At 40.8% G+C, this 19,322-nt stretch overlaps 1 protein-coding gene across 1 annotated transcript in view; it reads left to right on the forward strand.

The window, feature by feature from the left end:
* MYO1E (myosin IE) overlaps nt 1–19,322 on the forward strand; it is a 215,583-nt gene that overhangs the window by 85,661 nt on the left and 110,600 nt on the right. Inside the window, exons 3-4 of the mRNA XM_045449577.1 lie at nt 7,919–8,008; nt 10,180–10,274. Of these exons, the coding sequence (XP_045305533.1) occupies nt 7,919–8,008; nt 10,180–10,274 (185 nt within the window). The remainder of the gene's footprint in view (nt 1–7,918; nt 8,009–10,179; nt 10,275–19,322) is intronic.

Here is a 19,322-nt window from a genome sequence, read left to right on the forward strand (position 1 = left end):
TCATTATACACAGAGAACTGTGATATTTGCCTAAGTTCCTACAGGATTCGATGTTGTTTGGTGCAACTGTACAAACATCTCTTCATGAAACGTTTGGAGAGTTGGTTGTAGATGTGTAAAGATCAGTGGAAATCTATATGACAGCACCAGAAGGTTCAACTGTGGTGCACTTGGTGACTTCTGAAGCCATGGTGTTACGGAGGACCAGTGATGGGGGAGTGTTTACGACTGCTGTTGCATACATTTTAGATTTTAACCCCCAAAGCTTGAGGAGGTATAGATTTCTGTAGCTTCTGTTTGTTATTTATACCACTCGTGTGACTATTAGTTAAAAACATCCATACATATGCAACAATACTTTTGCAGGGATTGCTTGTCTCCTCATCGGTGAGTGGGGAGTTCAACACACCAGGTCTTTAACCAGCAGTACTAATGAACAAAACTATTCCGAGACACTTGGATGGCTCTGACCGATACTGGGCCATTTCTTATTTACCATAGGAAATCTTACCAAATGTCTGGATCGTTAAAACCCTAAACCCCTGCTTTTTAAGCATTAGCAGATATATTTGGATTCGTTAGCTCCGTTAATAATAGCATCTTGATGGGAGAGGCAGCCTACCGCCTGCAAATGAAATCTGCCCACTGCCCATTTTGTAACAGAGGTCTTCTTGGAATGTAGCCGCGCTCATGCTTTTACTTATTGTCTGTGCCTGCTTTCGTGCTACAAAGGCAGAGGCGAGCGGTTGCACCAGGACCATATGACCTAAAATAATTACTTTCTGGCCCTTTAGAGAAAACAGTTTGCTGACTGCTAAACACCTCTGCAGAGTTTGCTTTAATTGTATGGAAGCAGTTGTATTCAGTGGGAAGTTTTCATTTTATTTGGTCAAAAAATTGACATATGCTGACTTTAATCTGGACTTATTATCATCATGATAACACTTCTGTGTGCAAGTCCCGTGACCCCTGAGAACGGGCAGGTGATTAAGAGTTGGGTGCAGGACGTGGTTCTGGACTGCCTGGCTTTGAACCTTACTCCACATGGGCCTGGTGACCTGATGCGAGTTTTGGGATCTGTGTGCCTTGATTTCCTCACCTGTGAAATGGGGGTGGTAATGAAATCTCCCACCTGAGCATAATGAAATCTCCCAGATGAGCCTATTGTAGGGCTAAATGAAATAATGAACGCAGTAAGTAACAGAAAGCATTACTTATTATCATATACTAAGGCAAGTGTGTATGTGCCTTCCGTATTTCTGAGTTATGTTCCAAAAATTCAACTTTAAAGTTGCTTATTGAAAATTCAAATGCATTTTACCATAGAAAGCGTTTTAAATGGGAGATTGGTTTATCGACAAGCCCATTAAAGGAGAATTTCCACTGAATATAGTTGAGCAAATTATTTTCCATGTTCTTAGTACATGAGCTTAGCTTATTATGTTATTTACATAGAAACATGGTTTTTTGAAAAGCTGAGTAAGAAAAAAAATGATGTTAGTGGTTATCAGCAGTCAGTCCATTGTCAAACTGGACAGACTCACCCTTCTCCGTATAAAGATCATTTACCCCTAAAACACCAGAAACTCTTTGAGGATGGGAATTTTGTTTCATATATCTTCTTAAAAATAAAAACAAAAACTCTTTAAAGCAATACGTTCATTTAACATGACTTATAAAATGCAGTCAACCAGAAAGGAGATTGTCATCTATAATCCCACCATAACCTCTTGGTGTATAATTTTCAACTTAACATATATATTAACATATATCTGCATGTCTAACATATAAACGTTTGTGTGTGTGTGAGTGCATGCTTTCTTGTTAATTTTAACAGAAATAGCATCATCTTGCCTCATATATTTCTTAGTTTCCTGCATAATTCTTGGCATGGTGCATTGTATTAAGTGTTCATTGAAAATCTGTTAACTATCAAGACTTGCTTTTTATATTCAGACAGCAGAATTTTTAAATGACTCACACAGAGGGGGCTGATTACAAGCCTTTGAATTAATGTCTTTGAATCAATGGCTGACTAATCGTGTGTTCTACCAAGGAAATGAGTTAGTTGACCATTAATGGCTTCGTGTTTTAGAAATCTCTACCCACTCAATACACGAGAAACTCAGCATCTGTGTGCTTTCCATCAAGAGCACAGAGCAGCTTTCGACTTTGAGGAAGCTTGAGGATTCTTTTGGATGTTTATGACGTCATAGCGAGTGTCTAACTGCAGATCTTTTCCTCTGTTAAGTGATAAAAGCATCCTTTATCAGTTCAGTGCTATGGGAATATTATTATGATAGAATAACATTATTTTAAATAAGAGGATTTCTTCCCTCTCTCTCCTAAGCTTAATAGTTAAGGCAAGAAGAGATTCAATTTCATGTTAAGTTATAAAATTGCTTCTTTTGCCTCCTCTACATCTAATATCAGCACATTGTTTTGTATTGAAGGTCAGCGTTTGGAACAATCAATCGTTAATGCATTCAGGCTGAATGCACATTTCTTTGTTCTACATTAGGAAAAAAAATCTACTTAGAAAATGCAAACACTGTTTACCAATAAAACCCCATAATTTTCAGCCTATTTATCCTAAGACAAGGAAGGTTTAATTTACCATCCGTTTTTTTCCTGAATGTTGCCACACTTCTTAAAATTACATTCTAAAATATATGAGGAAAACACCGCAGTATTCGCTCTTGTGCTTGGCGAGACATCATTTATAGCCACTTCGCTGATGAAAATAGTTCCTGTGCAAAGCGCTCCCCGCTCATTTGCTCCAACTTTCTCCCAACTTGTTTTTACTCAAAGACCACACTCAAGTGTGTTTGGCATTTTCAGCCCTTGAATTGGTTGAGACTTTTGTGTCAGAGCAACTGGAGCCCAAGGCAGTGCAGTAGTTCCGAGGTTTGGCCCTTGGCAGTCAGCTCACACGGAGGGGGCTGCGTGCTGCGGTGACAGCCTGCTGCGGTGACAGCGTGCTGCGGTGACATGGATGTTGGTCTGGTGGCCGGAGCCAGGGGCTCAAGTTCCACGTATGTGGCTTCAGGAAGTCACCTCACCTCCCTGTTCTCTTCAGTGATACATCCAGGGAAGTCAACTAGATCAGTGTGGGTGGTTTTGCAAATTCACTTGCTATTAAAAAAAAAATTTTTTTTTAAAGTTAAAACTCAACTTTGCCTATAAGACCCTTAAAAAAAAACTTACAGAACCTGTGCTATCATCACATTTCATAAAAAAAAAGAATATTTCAGGGGGCACCTGGCTGTCTCAGCCAGTAAGACATGTGACCCTTGATCCCAAGGTCATGAGTTTGAACCCCATGTTGGGTATAGAGATTACTTAAAAATAAAGTTAATAAAAAAAAAAAAAAAAAAGAATGTTTTAACACCCCAGAAGTAGAAAGGAAATTATCTACAAATAAAAAACAATCCTATATAGTCAATGTATTGAGCTTCATGAAAGATTCAAGGCATGTTTGTCTTTCTGTCATCCTTGCTGCAGAACAGTGAAAACTCATGGATCCACAAGTGTTTGGAAACCAATCAATGAAAGATCTATTGGGTCTCATCTGTCTTGTACATTCTGTTGGATAAGAGGATGTTTATTTTATTTTTGTCTGGTTAGTATGTGTGTGTATATAGTATCATAGCCTCATGTCTCCATACATCTTGAAAATTAACCTTGGGCCACACCTTCACAACCATAAATTATGTGGGTGGAGACAGGTTACATTCTGATTCTGCTGAGCAGCTTTTTCCAAAGGCACACCTGAATTATGTAGTAGAGAGTGGGAGTGAGTATTTGAGTTGTCTGGGAAAGGGCCCCACCTGGTAGGAGACCTGTGATCTCAGAGAAGCAGCTGGGGGTCTCTGCAGACCAGGTGAAAAGCAGGGCAGGCCATCAGATAAACAAATTAGGCCAAATTCACACCTGGAATAACTAAATTATGTTTGTTTTCTTCAAATACTAAATTCATTCTCTTCTCTTAATTCTTTTGATTTAGTTAAGTTTGTAGCTACTTAGCCAGGCCTGACCTGCATTATTCATCTCAAACCAAACTTTATTTTTCAGGAATCCTCCCAAATAATATTGACCTTGAGAGCCCTACTGGAAGAGTGAGGGAATAGCTATAGTTTTCCCTCTTCTACTGTGTCACTGATTCAGGATTGGCCTAGAATGATCCAAAAGAGGGTTTTTTCGTGTGTCTTCTTCTTCTTCTTCTTTTTTTATGTTTTATCTATTTTTTAGAGGGAGAGACAGAGTGCGAGCAGGGGAGAGGCAGAGAGACAAGGAGACACAGACTCTGAATTAGGCTCCAGGCTCTGAGCTGTCAGCATAGAGCCTGACATGGGGCTCAAACCCACAAACTGTGAGATCATGACCTGAGCTGAAGTTGGTCACTTAACCAACTGAGCCATCCCGGCACCCCTTTCTGTGTCTTCTTACCAGAATTTATGTACACTACTTAGTGAAAATCAAGACATTCTAGGATGTCTTTTCACATAGCTTATTATTGAGAGTAAAAAAAGTATTGGTTCCTATAGGAGCTCTCATGCAGCCCAATACATGTTTATCAGATGGCCAAGGGCTTGGGTAGGAAGGGGTTGGTGGGGAGCTGATATTTTTAGCTTATGTCCTCAGGCTGCTCTTTCTTCTTTGTGTGTAGTGCCGATCTGTCCAGGACAGGTTGCATTCACAGCATTCCCTCTACAACTAAGGGAAGGCTCACCTTCCGCCATGCACAGATCGTACATACTTGGTCAAGTTTGTTTTCACCTTGAGTTAAATGTAGATCTAGACATCTCCTCTTCTGAAATGAGGATGGTTGTAGCAGTGCTGTATTTCTTGAAAATTGGTTTTACCATAAGGATTACTATATTTTTGGGGCACCTGGGTGGCTCAGTCGGTTAGTCCTCTGACTCTTGATTTCAGCTCAGGTTGTGGTCTCACAGTTCATGGGTTTGTGAGTTCGAGCTCTGTGTGGGGCTCCACACTGGTGGTGCAGAGCCTGCTTGGGTTTCTCTCTCTCTCTCTCTCTCTCTCTCTCTCTCTCTGTCTCTGCTTCTCTCCCCCCCCACCCCAGATAAATAAACTTAAAAAAAGAAGAATTACTATATTTGTTTAGCATGAGACTCAGAATGAGGGCCAAACCACATTCACTGAGTTTTGATTTAGCTCCTACCATGTGGAAAGGATACTTAAAAAAAAAAAAAAATCAACTAAGGGTTATATAATTTCGAGTCCCCAAAGAATCACAGAATCTAAGTTATAAGAGACCATAGAGCCCTCTAACTGAACCCCCATCCATCCTGCATGAAATTCTTGTGCTACCAACTTAGGATTGCCAGATAAAATACAGGATGTATGGTTAAACTTGAGTTTGAGATAAATAACAAATTACTTTTTAGTATAAATGTGTCTGAAGCATTGCTTGGGGCATGCCTATTGGGGGGGAAATATATATACATATGTAAAACAAATTATTCATTGTTTATCTGAACTTCAAATTTAACTGGGTGTTTGTATTTTATTTATTGTATCTGGCAATGCTACCAGTAGTAATAACAATATTAACAATAGCAACAATACTTGCTAACTTAGAAAAACATTATAGCTTATTGATTAAGATTGTGTACTCTAGAACCAGACTGCCTGGGTTTGAATCATAGCTCTGCCACTTACTAGCTTGTGACTTTGGGCAAGTTTTTCAATTTCTCTATGCCTCAGTTTCCTCATTGTAAAATAGGAGTGAAAGAGTGATAGGGTTGTTGTTAGGAGTTTAATTAGTACTGTGTAAGTGCAAATGTGTTTGTGTTCGATCAGTGTTCATATTTCCAATGCTTACTGGCTCTTCGTTACATCATGGGCATTTCTTATCTGCTTAATAATTTTAATAATAAATCAATCTGTTCTCAATTTTGCCTCAAAAACAAGTAGACCGCTAGTAATCTGTCGTTGGCCTAACCTGGCTTTGGCACTTGGAACCACATTTGCTCTCGGCCATTCTTCCATGATTCTTTAGTGATTTTCAGTTAGGATTTCACCATTTCATTCCCTTTTGCTCTTAATGCCAAGAATTGCCCTCTGAGTAGTACCGGTTGCATCTGGGTGTGCTCTTAAAACAGCCCTGTCTTCTCTCCTACTCTTTCATGGTCAGCCCTTTCAAGCCTGAAGATCTTTCTGGTCAGTGAAAAGGGGAGCAGAATGGCAATGGAATCATTCCATATGTTCACCTTCACATGCAAATATTAATTTTCAAATATTATCTGATCTATCCCACACTTGGCTCATTTGTGTTCAATAATAACACCAAAGCCGTGTCTCAAATACATTAATATGCGACAGAAGAAGCATCTCAAGGTATACAAATTAAGGAAAGTGCTGAACTTTCTATACTGTTTGTTTTAATGTTTTATTTATTTTTGAGAGAGAGAGCTCATGAGCAAGGGAAGGGTAGAGAAAGAGGGAGAGAGAGGATCCAAAGTGGGCTCTGCACTGTCAAGACAGAGCCGGTTGAGGGGCTCGAACTCCCAAACTGCGAGATCATGACCTGAGCCGAAGTCGGACTTTCAACCGACTGAGCTACCCAGGTGCCCCTATTCTGTTTATTTAATTGTCATAATAAGCCTATCAGGTAGGTGCTATTGTACGCCATCTCCCATTAGCCACAGCTTAGAGATGTGACCTGCCCAAGGTCAGAGTAGAACCGGGTTATCTGACTGGATTCCCTGTGCTACTCTGTTTGACACCCAGGTCCTATCATATAAATATATAAATGCCCCCTTGGGGGAGGAAATGTCATCACTTTACACCTTTAACTGCGAAATTTCCAAACATTTTGAAATCCTTGATTAAAATAAATAATTTTGAATATGTGTATTTTTTTTAATGTTTATTTTTGAGGAGGGGGGGGGGGAAGGGCAGACAGAGAGGGAGAGAGAGGATCCAAAGCAGGTGGACAGCACAGAGCCCAATGCAGGGCTCGAACCCACGAACGATGACCGACTGAGCCACCCAGGCACTTCAAGTATGTGTATTTTGTCGTGTTTGTTGTTGTTTTCTCTCTTTTTTTGAAAATAATTTTTATTTTCCTCTAAGAGGGCAGAGAGTTTGATCTCTTCTATTTTGTTCATTGCTGTATCCCCAGTATCCAGAACAGTGCCTGGCATATTGTAGATGCTCAATTCAAACTAGTCAATTATTGAATAAATAAATGGAAATATTTTTATGTTATAATAATACTTCATGTATTTGGGCACATTATATATAATGTGTTGTATAAAACAGTTAAGAGTCAGTATGAACACTTTCTCTTCTGAAAGGCCTTCCTAGATTCCCCATGTAGAAATAATACCTTTTTTCCCTAAACCTAATCTGTGTGGGCTTGTAATTTTCTGCTCCAAATAATGTCTTATAGCTATAACTCAGTTTGCCATAGCTTCTAAGGAGTAGGACTGTTCAGTTCATCGTGTATCTATTTGTTAAATGAGTAAATACATTTTTAGTATACCTAAGAGATATGAAAGTTCCAGGAAAAAATACTATTCGAAAAAAGTAATGATACTTGCTCCTTTCACTTCTAGGTCACTTCTGTTTTGTTTTGTTTTGTTTTGTTTTGTCTTGCTTCCTAGCCATACCTGTCCCCTGTCTTAAAAGGATGTGCTTCAATTCATTTAAAATAATGGTTTCTTTTAGTAGCACCTTGGTAATTTATCTCATTACTCTTCCTGGAGAGGATCAGCACCCGAGCTAGTTGGTAATTGCTTTTGTCTTTATTTGTAATCTTTTAGAAAACAGGTATTTGAGCTTTTTGTTTGGACAGTCATTATGAATTCCTGATAACATCTGGTTACTTAATTTGAAAAGTGTGTAGCTGTGAAGATTAATGCTGGACCTTAACTGGATATAAATTCAGACATATATAGGATCCGTATTAATCTCAGTCAACCCTTTCAAGCAGATGCCATATTTTGGGGAAAAGGAAATTGAAATGTACCAAGGAGCGGTAAGTAACATGCCACATAAATTACTGTGGTGTTTGGGGCTTTTATGACGCATGGGTAGTTTTTCTTGAAGTTGGTAATACATTTGCATTTTCTTATTATGAATTATTTATTGGGGAAGCTCAAGTAGGTGACAGTGTTTGATTTTTAATGTGCTGCTGGTTAGAATGCAGCTCAAAAAAGCGTAGGGCTATCTAATATAGTACTATTATATAGAAAACTAGTCAAATAGGATGTAGGACCTACCGCGTGTGTCGGGGGCAGCAGGGGGGAATTCCTCTTTCCACACAGGCCACAAAATTCTACGGACTAAAAAATCAGTAATGGGTAAAAAATAAATAGGGCGATGAGAACCAGTCTCTCCAAATCAGAACCTTAGTTAAGCTGTGGCTATGAATGGAACATGAAAAATGAATCTTTTCATTATTTCTTTATTAATGTGACTCTGGTCCCTATTCAGATCCAGCTCCATAGCCATTTTCGTTGTGTGGTGTGATGAAAATAGAAACTGTAATTCTAATTAATATATTTCCTTACGGGATTCAGTATTTCCCCAGGCCTCTCCTTCTCTGCATCCTTTTCCTTCCTTCTTTCCTCCGCAGCAGAAGCACGAGAGCGTTCATTAATCCTGACCCCTGGAAAACAAACAAAAGAGAGCCCACACAAATTCATCAGTTGAAGTGGAAGGCAATTTACCCAGAGCAAGAGCCCACCCCATTGTTGCCAGATGAATGGTACTGGTAGCTGGAGCCCAAGGAGGCTGCCACGCGAAAGACCTTTGATAATGCTGCCTTTATGGGAGCCCAGCACAAGGGAAACACTGTCAACAGAGGCTAGCCCTGCCCTGGCGCCCTGATCAGCGGGGCCCCGGGGGCAGCAGGCACGGAGCTGGCTTGGCATTCTCAATCCTGGCCAAGGCCAAGGCGGGGCGGGTGCAAGTGCTGTGCATTCACGTTGTTTCTTTCCAGTTCTCGGAAAAGCATTGCTACATGAGTCCCTTTTAGACCATTTATCTTTTAAAGAGTTCTCTTTAAAGAAATGCCCTAGAATTTTAAAAAGTGTATTTATTTTTAACTGCGAATGGTCAGAGTGTTGTAAAATTGGTATTTGCTGAATGCCGGGTACTGTGGTAGCTGCAGCAATAATAACCCCCCCCCCCCGGGTGCTGTGTATCACTGTCCAACCCCATTTCACAGATGAGCAATCCTCTTTCACAGATGAAGAAACTAAGGCTCAGAGAAGTTAAGTACTCAGATCTGTTGAGTATTGGACAATATTATCCCTACTTTAGAGATAGGACCAGTGAGGGGTAAGACAGAGTCTAAATGTCTTCTCACTAGATCTGCCATGATCACTGTTTGATGTTAGATGGTCTTAAATGCGAGGAAAATTCTTCAGCTTTATACCACATGAAGTATTTTCCTTTTTAGTAATATTTGAGGTAGTGGTGTTAAACTCCAAGAAACTGAAGAAAGTGAGGCTGAAGTTGTCCTGACACCATGAATTTCTTGGTGAATTTGTATTTGTGCATAGCTAAGCTAGCCCATGAGAGGAAAGCAGGGGAGTACCCCGGGGAGGAAAGATCGAGATGTGGTAGGATTTTTTTCATCTATTGAGATGAAACAAACTGGTCAAACCGGTTCATCCCTTTAAAGGACTATACCGCTTGCCCTCTCATGGGAAATGTTAGGTCCTCTCCTCATTCAGAGATAGTTTCACTTAATTTCGTCTAGGGTTCCAGAGTCTCTGCCTTACCTCTTAGAAAAAAAAATTATGTAGGGATTTAGAATTCTAGTAAAAGTCAGATCCGGGTTTTTAGTAGGCCTCTCTTGAGACCTGTGGCCCAGGTTTTTCAGAAACATTTAGAAATGGAAGGTCGTCTGCAGAGGCGTGTCAGGTGGAAGGGTGTGGTGCTGGAGCATCTGAAGACGTGGTTCACTTCTGAAGGCTGAGTCACACACTTTGGAGACAGAAGAGTCCTTCCCAAGCCCATCTCTGTTTTGTTAGGTGTAACTCCTGATGACCTAGGCAAGCTTAGGAATTCCTTTGTTATGCAACCCTTAAGACTGGAACTTTACAGTGACGAATTCATTTCTGAGACCAGGAAAAGAAACGCTAATGTATCGCTCTATCTGACCATGGTTTTGTTTTCGTTTTGTTTTTGCTTCTCTAGGCTCAGTATGAAAACCCACCACATATCTATGCTCTCGCAGATAATATGTACAGAAACATGATCATTGACAGAGAGAACCAGTGTGTCATCATCAGGTATGGGAAAGAACCTAATGAGGGCGTGAGACCTTGCCGAAGTTAGCTTTCTGTCAAGGAACAGTGCTTTTTCAATAGCTGCTGGGGTCAGAGGCTGGTTTAGGTACCTGGGTAACCAGCAGGCGATCTGCTTTGTCTTGGGTTATTTTATAACTCCACATCATAAAAGCTTTGTGTTTTCAGGGGATTGTGGTTCATACTTCGGTTGCTTAAGGCGTTAAGGCTTTAGGGCACGTGATTCCAGCCTGACCTCTCTCTGATTGTCACTGGGCTCTGAGCTAACATCATAAAATAGGTCCCCTCCCATTTGACTGCCTTCCCTCTGTATTGGAGACCCTTTATGTTGTAGGTACAATAAGCGTGTTTCACTATTTTGTCGGCTGGACTCCCTACGTCCCTCTTTTTCTTTTCCTTAATAACTGAGTAGTTCACATTTGAACTTGTTTTAGTATACTTTGTCATCGACTTTTAATCTTCTGAGGGCATCACTGGCAAACACCAGCCTTAAGTGTCTGTGGCTCCATTTCAAAATCCTTTCAACCTTTTAGCCAATTCTGTGTCTTGGCTGGGTTGAAGTGCTTTTACCATTTTGTTTACTATTATGAACATTTTCAAACATACGGAGAACGTAAGCATCCATGTTCCCATCACTTAAAACTTGACAGTTGTTAACATTTTGTCATATTTGCCTTCATCTTTTTAGAATTTTCTGTATATTTTTTTAATTAAAAAATTTTTTTTAACGTTTATTTAGTTTTGAGAGGCAGAGAGATTCAGAGGATGAGCAGGGGAGGGGCAGAGAGAGAGGGAGACACAGAATCTGAAGCAGGCTCCAGGCTCTGAGCCGACAGCACAGACCCCAATGTGGGGCATGAAGTCACCAACCATGAGATCATGGCCTGAGCCAAAGTCGGACGCTTAACTGACTGAGCCACCCAGGCACCCCCTATATATATTTATTTTTGAGAGAGAGAGAGAGAGATAGAGAGAGGGACAGAGAGAGAGAATACGAACAGGGGAGGGACAGAGAGAGAGGGAGACCCAGAGTCTAAAACAGGCTCCAGGGCTCTGAACTGTCAGCACCAGAGTCCAACGCAGGGCTCAAACTCACAAGCTGTGAGATCATAACCTGAGCCCCAGTCAGACACTTAACCAACTGAGCCACCCAGGTGCCCCAGTTCTTCTATTTTTTTAACCGAAGCACTTTAAACAATTTTTGAGGTCTGAATATTTACAAACATAGACAAAATGAGAAAGAGTATTATAATATAATAATTTCCTGTGGATCTATCACCCAGCTTATACAGATGTTCCTATATGGATAATCCTCTTTTACCTTGTCCTTCATCCTGCCCCCACTTGGTTATTGAAAGCATATCCTAGGTAGCAAATTATTTCACTTGTCACTGATTTAAGATGTGCCTCTAAACTATCGTTCTTATCATACTTGATAAATGAATAATTCTTTTAATATATCTAATATTACCAGTATTCCAATTCCATGTCTGTCTTACAAATTCTCTTTTTTAGTTGGTTTATTTTTACTCAGGTTCCAAACAAGGCTCACACATGGCACTGGGTTATATGTGTCTCAAGTCTCCTAATCATTAACGATTTTCTCTTATTCTTTTTGTTTTCTTGGCATTTACTTGTTAAAGAAAACATTGCTCCCCTGCAGAATTTTCCACAGTCTGGGATTAGCTGGTTGTATACCATGACGTTCCTCTGTCCCCAATATTTCATGTAAATCTCTGTTTAGATCTAAAAGCTTGATCAGGTTCAGATTTAATGTTTTGGCAAAAATGTTTCATCCATGATGCCATGCCCTTAATGCTTGTTGGTCTCTCTTCATGTGATGTTCAGATTACCAGTGGGTCCATCCATTATAAATTCTCATTTCACATCATGGTTTCATTTGTGGTTGAAAAGCAGTTATTTTCTAATTCTGTTATTCCTTCCACATTTATTGCTGGAATTATTTAGTTACCCTAAAATACATTTTATGTGGGAAAACTAGATACAAAGCTTGATTTGTTGTCTTTATTTACCGATTTTCAAAGCAATGAATTGATGCCCTAGCAACCTCCCAGGATAAAGTGTTATTTTCAGTATCATTCCAAACTAGTAGATTTTAAATATCTTGTCTGTTTACTTACATTGCAGTTTTTCTTTGGGGCTCAAAGGGTCCTGTTTTTGGCCATTGGGAGCCCTTTGTATTGGCTCCTGTGTCCTTTGACATGACCCCAGTTGTCTTTGATAGTTATCTTATCTAAGACATCAGGCTCTCAGGGCTCCTGGCTGGCTTAGTTGGTGGAGGGTGCGACTCTTGATCTCAGGGTTGTAAGTTCAAGCCCCATGTTGGCTGCAGAGATTACTAAAAATAAAATCTTAAAAAACAAAAAAATGATGTCAGGCTCTCTTGTACGTTTTCTCCTGATCCCTAGAGTCAACCATTTCACCAAAAAGTCCTGGTTCATTTTACTGGAAGATGGTACTTAGAGACCATCAATCTAGTCATTAAGAGTGCTAACAGGCAAAGAAAAAGAACTTTTTTTAAGAAAAACAATGAAACGTGAGTTCATACTGATAATTTCCAGTTCATTTTTAAGATTATAGGATTTTTACTTCTCTGGTTTTTATATTTGTACCCCATTTTTTCTTGTGCTGAAAATCTTTGTTCCTGGTGACATTATCACAATTATTTGCTTTATACTGTGTATGTAAAAAGTATAAATATAAATGAGTAAACATATATAATGGATAAAACACATAGGTAGTTTTGTTAATGCTTTAAAATAACTACCAATATTATTAATAGCAAAACTGAGTTCACTTTAAAATTTGTTTGTTATTCTTTTTGTCCTTCAGATGTACAGGCAAAATATTGAGTTTTAAAAGTCACTTAAAAGAATCTATTTCTGTGTCTTTTGTGCCAGTCTAACCTAACAGTTGGGTTCATTTATTTTATTTTGGATTTTAGTGGTTGAAAAATTTTAATTTTAATTTTGTTTTATAATTACATAAAACATTTACATGATTCTGAAGTGAAAACTATAAAGCAAAAACACTGAAGCCTTTCAAGGGTAAATACAGACTTCAAGTATTTCAAGGTAAATACAGACTTCATGACATTTTGCCTCTAAATATTTCCATATATATCTCTGGAAAATAAAAAACGCTTTCTTTTTTTGTACCAGGATCATTATCACAACTAAATAATTAATAATAATTTCATATCATCTAAAATTAAACAGGTCCACATTCAAATTTCTCTGTAACAACCACGTCCTTACCCACAGGTTTATGTAAATCAAGGAACACTGGTTGCATTTTGTCATGACTATTCTTTTTTTTTCTTCTTATTCTACCATAGTTCTCCTACTGCCCCCATTATTTTTTCATGCCATTGACTTGGTGAAAAGGGCAACCTCATTTCCTGATAGACACCTTGTAGATTTGTCTAATTGCTCCCTCATGGTCTAATTACACTGAGTCCTTCATCTGGACTTTCTGTAAATCGGAAGTTAGATCTAAATACTTAATTAGATGCACTTAAGCTCCTTTGGAAGGGGATACTTGGATGATGATGAGTTGTTGCTTAGCAGAAAATGCTTCTGTTTGACCCCAAGTGGAGCTCACTGGCCAATAGATAATAGATAGGAGGCGTTTCCTTGCCTGGCATTACGTTAGAGAGTATTGGGTGGGTTTTCAGACACACTCCCTTGCCCTTTGTCCTTCCTCCTGGGACTCTAGTGAGATGAGAAAGAAGGACTGGTCTTGTTGCCTGAGCTTCATAAGTCTGGAAACTGCTTCAGTGACCCAGCCCTCCTGTCTCCCACTCTCACCTCCCCCTCATCCATCCCTGCAGGTGCACGGGCACTGGAGCAGGACCTGTGTTCTTTAGGATCCTTCTCCCAGCTGTTCAGGTGGCAAAGACTTGAACACCCTGCTCTAAGGATCTCTGTTGCAGTGGCTATGCTATAATTCAGGTGATGGTGGAGCAAGGATCTGCTTTGGCTTCTGACACTACCCAGAGTTAGGGCACACTTCACAGGCCAAGGGACAGTCCTTCACAAGACTGCTTGCCCTTTGGACGCCAGCTGCAAGTTTGGGGGTTTCAGGTCACCCTCACTTCTGCCCAGCTAGATAAAAATTCAGGGGTTCCCAGCACCGTTGGGTCCAATAATTTACCAGAATAGCTCACAGAACTCATCGAAGTGCTGTGCTTACAATTATAGTTGTATTATAGCAAAAGGATACAAGTCAGAACCACACAAAAGAAGGTCTGGAAGGGGTCCAAATGTGAAGCTTCTGCTCGTCCACTCCCCCTGGAGTCATGGATGGTGTTACCTCCTTCCATTTATATGTGAGTTGGTGGTAGCGTTGCCAACCTGGAGCATGGCCAACCGGGAAAGTTTACGCAAAATTTGTTGTCCAGAGTTTTAATTTGGGCTCAATCACACACGGCCTGCATGGCTGACTTTAGTGTCCAGCCCCCCATGAGGCTTCGGGCTAACACCTATAGTCTCTAGTTCCTCCAGGGGTCAGTACTTATGTGATGCTTTCCAAAGCCCTTATCATAAATCATTGTCCAGTTCCAAAGCCCCCAGGCAAACAGAGACACTCTGTGAGGCAGGATATTCCAGGGCCCTAGGGATTACCTCCTGAGACAGAAGGCAAAAGCCTGACCTCTCTTTACTACCGAAGAGCCACAGTTCATCTGCTTTGAGAAAGTAGATTTGTTATCTGCGTGATGCTGTGGTTCACTCTCACCAGCTCTGTGATCCTGGGTAGCAAACCTAACACTTGTCTGGGCCTCGGTTTCTTCATCTGTGGGTGGACGGATCTCCCAGTTTGGAAACTCTCTTCCAAATAACACTAGAGGAAAGCGAAGGCAGGGAAATGCCGGTTGGAGTAGAGAGGCCCAGGTTTGCAGCCACTGACATTGGGAGAGCTGTGTGCTTGTTCACTTGGGGCTGAGTCAGATGCTGTTGGCCTGAATGCATTTGGGAAGAGAAAACAACCTAATTTTCCTGGGGGCTGGAAGGGAGGCCTTGTCCTTGTGCTAAGGGCTTCTGCCATAGCTGGTCAGACTAGGAATTTTTAGTATCATTTAATTAGGAAGTACAGAATTAATGACCTAATCTCTCCCATGTTCTTTTAAGAGACCTCACATCCCAATTTCCCACCAGGTGTCACTTTGTCTACAGGGTGAAATGCACACTTCACATGGGATGGATGATGGCAGCACACAGAGGCAGTATTATCAGTTTCCGCCCAGAATTACTCATGTTTTCATAAGACATGGATATGGTGACAGGATGGACAGATGGCTGACCATTGCAGGACAAGAAATCAGTGTAACAAATTGAATTTAAAAAGAAAGAACTCAAGGAAGAAGACAGGCTGCTTTCTCAAGTATAGGCCTCCATCAGAGTCTTGGTCCTGAGTTTTGCAACTGTCTACAGACTTGATTTGTGAAAATAGCTGGGGTTGAGCAGGCTCAAGTAGACTGACGCTGGCCAACCACACTCATGAATGAGTATGGATTAGACTTTAATTCATGATTTTATAAGGAGAATTCTGCCCTGGATGGTCAGTTAATTGTTTCCCAGGAACACAGTCCACGAGGAGAGCCAGATTCCCGTTTCCAGTTTGACTTCAGAGCAGATGGATGAGCATCTTGGTGAATGTCCTCAGATCATGGCCCCCATAACTATGTGGAGACAGGGAAGGATGTTGCTCTACTCCTGAGAAGTCTACTTACCTGGGGAAAACCCATAATTTCTGGTGTTTATTTTCTTGTCCCGACTCCCTGGTAGGTTAGGCCCCTTTCAGTAACCTACATTGTCCTGCCAACCCCTGCCATCCTTTAGGTTAAGTCTTAGGAATAAACACCCAGGATTTGCCTTAGGTGTTCCCCCAAGTCTTCCTCAATAGCTCACAGGCAGAAAGGCTGGAAAAGTGGCTGCTGTAGATGCTAATTTCATCCACTGTGCCTTGCATTCTCCAATTTAACTTTCCAGGGATAAAGATTTCCAATTCCCAAACTGCCTTTATTAGTTCAGCGCCTATAAAGAAATCTAGACTCCGCATCTAGAGATCCTGTTTCAACTGATTTATGGTGGGCCCAGAACATCAATATCGTTTTTTTTTCAAGCTCCCCAATTTTTCTAGTTGAGAACCAAGACTAAGGCAACTGGAATCCTAATTCCCAGTCCTCTTGTCCGCTAGTGCAGGTGGATGCACTTCCTGAATGCCTGCCCTCTGCTGGGCGCTCTCCGCAACAGGATGTTTCCCCATCAGCCTCACAGCCACTCTGGGTGTCGGCATTATTGTTTCCCAAGGTTTCATCCAGGAACGGAGGCTTAAGAGAATTCTAAGATCCTCAAATTAGTAAATGGCAGAGTCTCTATTTGAACTTAGCCCTAGCCTGACCTTAAACCTCATGCACTTTCAATACACGCTACTGTATTTGAGCTAAGTGCTCAAATGTCCCACGTTTCAGTGGAGGTGTTAAAGCTACCATCTACTATGAGGTGAGGTTTGTTATCCAGGACTTGAGCTCCTAGGGTAGAAGTCTCCCCGCCCCCCACCCAAGCACAGATGTTTGTTTTAACCTAATCCTTTATAGGTTGTTGGCCATGCAACCCAGGCAGCTAATGATTATGCTTTGTCATCAGTAGAGGACAGACAGATGGACTTAATGAAAGATCATGACCTTACTAATATGTTAATCTCAATTTCTTAACAAGAATGCATATATAAGTAGGTGACCATACCTGGGTCATTTCTTTATCTTGACTGACTTGTTATCCCGGGGCATGTGTGAGGGGATTATGGATGTATATTGATGCATGCATTTGGTGTGTTCTGTTAAAGAAGCCCTTCATCGGTGGAGGAAGCCAGCAGGCCAGCTTTACAGATAACCCTGCTTTTCACCCCGCATTATGTTCCATTCGAGCCATGTAGTTTTAAGTGTGTACGTTTATCATTTGTATTGTTTTTAATGTTTATTTTTTGAGAGAGCAAGAGAGACAGAGTGTGAGCAGGGGCTGGGGGGCAGAGAGAGAGGGAGACACAGAATCCGAAGCCGGCTCCAGGCTCTGAGCTGTCAGCACAGAGCCCAACACGGGGCTCGAACTCATGGACCACAAGTCATAAGACCTGAGCCAAAGTCAGACACTTAACTGACCGAGCCACCCAGTCACCCCTAAATGTATGCACTTATCAAAGATACCCTGATGTGCTACTGAAAACTATGCCTATTTGGCACACAAAAATAAAACAACTGTGTATTATAAAGTGGACCTTTTTGAAATAATAGAATTCTGATATTAAGTAAACATTGAATAAATATTCATTTTGTTCACACTTTCAGACTTTAGGAAATCTTGATGATGTACATGGTTAATATCTGTTTAAGAAGCTATCTTAAGTTTCAATGGATACGTTCATTTGATAAATTTATAAGGAGATGTATTTAAGTTATTTGAGTTCTTCTCAACTAAAAGTTGGGATCATTCTTTATCACATGGGCATTAACACTGTCATATCACATGAAGACGTGAGAAGGTACTCCAACTGTGAGAAGTAAGAGAGCCTGTATCTCCAGTGCTGGGCTTTCTCCTAAACGGTGGGTTCAAAAACTGTGGCCCATTGTTGTCAAAGTTTGATCGGAACAAAGCTACGCCCGTTTGTTTCACATTATCTCTGATTGTTTCTGTGCTTCAGTGGCACAGTTGAGTAGTGACAGAGAACATATCTGGGCCTGTACAGGAAAAGTTTACCAACTCCTGCCTGAAGCACAAATGTATCATCGTAATAGTCTCCTTTATGTGACATACCAGTGTCTCAAATTGCACAAGTTCATAATGGTTCTTTTTTCATTTTACCCCAAAACTTATACCTCCACAACTCTCTCTTCCAAACATGGTTGCCAGATAAATGCTCCTATTTTATCATTTATTTAATTTTTTTAATGTTTATTTATTTTTGAGAGAGAGAGAGAGAGCACAAGTAGGGAAGGGGCAGAGAGAAAGAGGAGACACAGAATCCGAAGCAGGCTCCAGACGCCCCCGAAATTATTATATCATTTAAACTATGTTGCACTTCTGCTAAAACATCTCAGTGGCTCTCCATTGCCTAGCAGAGTCCAAAGTCCCTAGCTTGAGACACCTCTCACTGTATTTTCTGCTACTCTAACCAAATTGCTCTACTCTTTTCCCTCCAGTGGGTCAGGTTCACTTCCATCTCCAAAGCCTTGCCTGGGTTGTTCTCCCCGCCCCCCACCCAAACCTTTCTCATCAACCTCAACCCAGTGATCTCTCTACTTTCTGAATTTCAGTAGCAACTCATATAGTCCTCACTTTCACCACCTATTTAATAATATTATTATTTAATTTACGTGTGCTCATTTTAAGTCGTTTTTCAATCTTTGATGACTAGAAACTGTTGTTAGGCTTCTGGGTTTCTCTGGTACACACAATAAATGTTTATTTAATGATACTTTTGAAACTGAAACACCTGAAGTGAGCTCTAAGTACAATTTGCATTTAGATAAGGGGGAGATCACTTTGGACTACAACTGTCAGCAAAGGAGTCACAGAGATGTTGGGTCTTGATTTGAGACTCCCCCCACCACACCCCACCGCCAACTGAATGTGTAGAACGAAGAAAACATGAATGGCCTGGGATCTTCTGGAACCCATACTGTGTGATGGGGAGAGAGTGGGGAGGATGTCATTGTGGTTGTTAAAAGTTTCTGCTGACAAACTGTCCTTGTAAATTACCTGTGGGCCAGAACTGGGCCTTCCACTTCTGTTTCTATATTATAGCCACATCGCTTTAGTGCCGGACTGGTCGATTTGGGGAAGTAAGTGTGGTTGGGTAACAGGTCCCTCTTTGAATGACAGGCCGGGTGATCTGAGACAAACCTGCAGACCTTGGCAATGTCGTGCAGGTCTCTGAGCAGACACATGATGCACAAAAGTCTGGTTTGCAAAATCGAGTCTGCTGGTAGAAAAGACGTGGGACCTTGAGAGGATA

The sequence above is a fragment of the Leopardus geoffroyi genome, chromosome B3, assembly GCF_018350155.1.
Source record: "Leopardus geoffroyi isolate Oge1 chromosome B3, O.geoffroyi_Oge1_pat1.0, whole genome shotgun sequence".
Lineage (NCBI taxonomy): Eukaryota > Metazoa > Chordata > Mammalia > Carnivora > Felidae > Leopardus > Leopardus geoffroyi.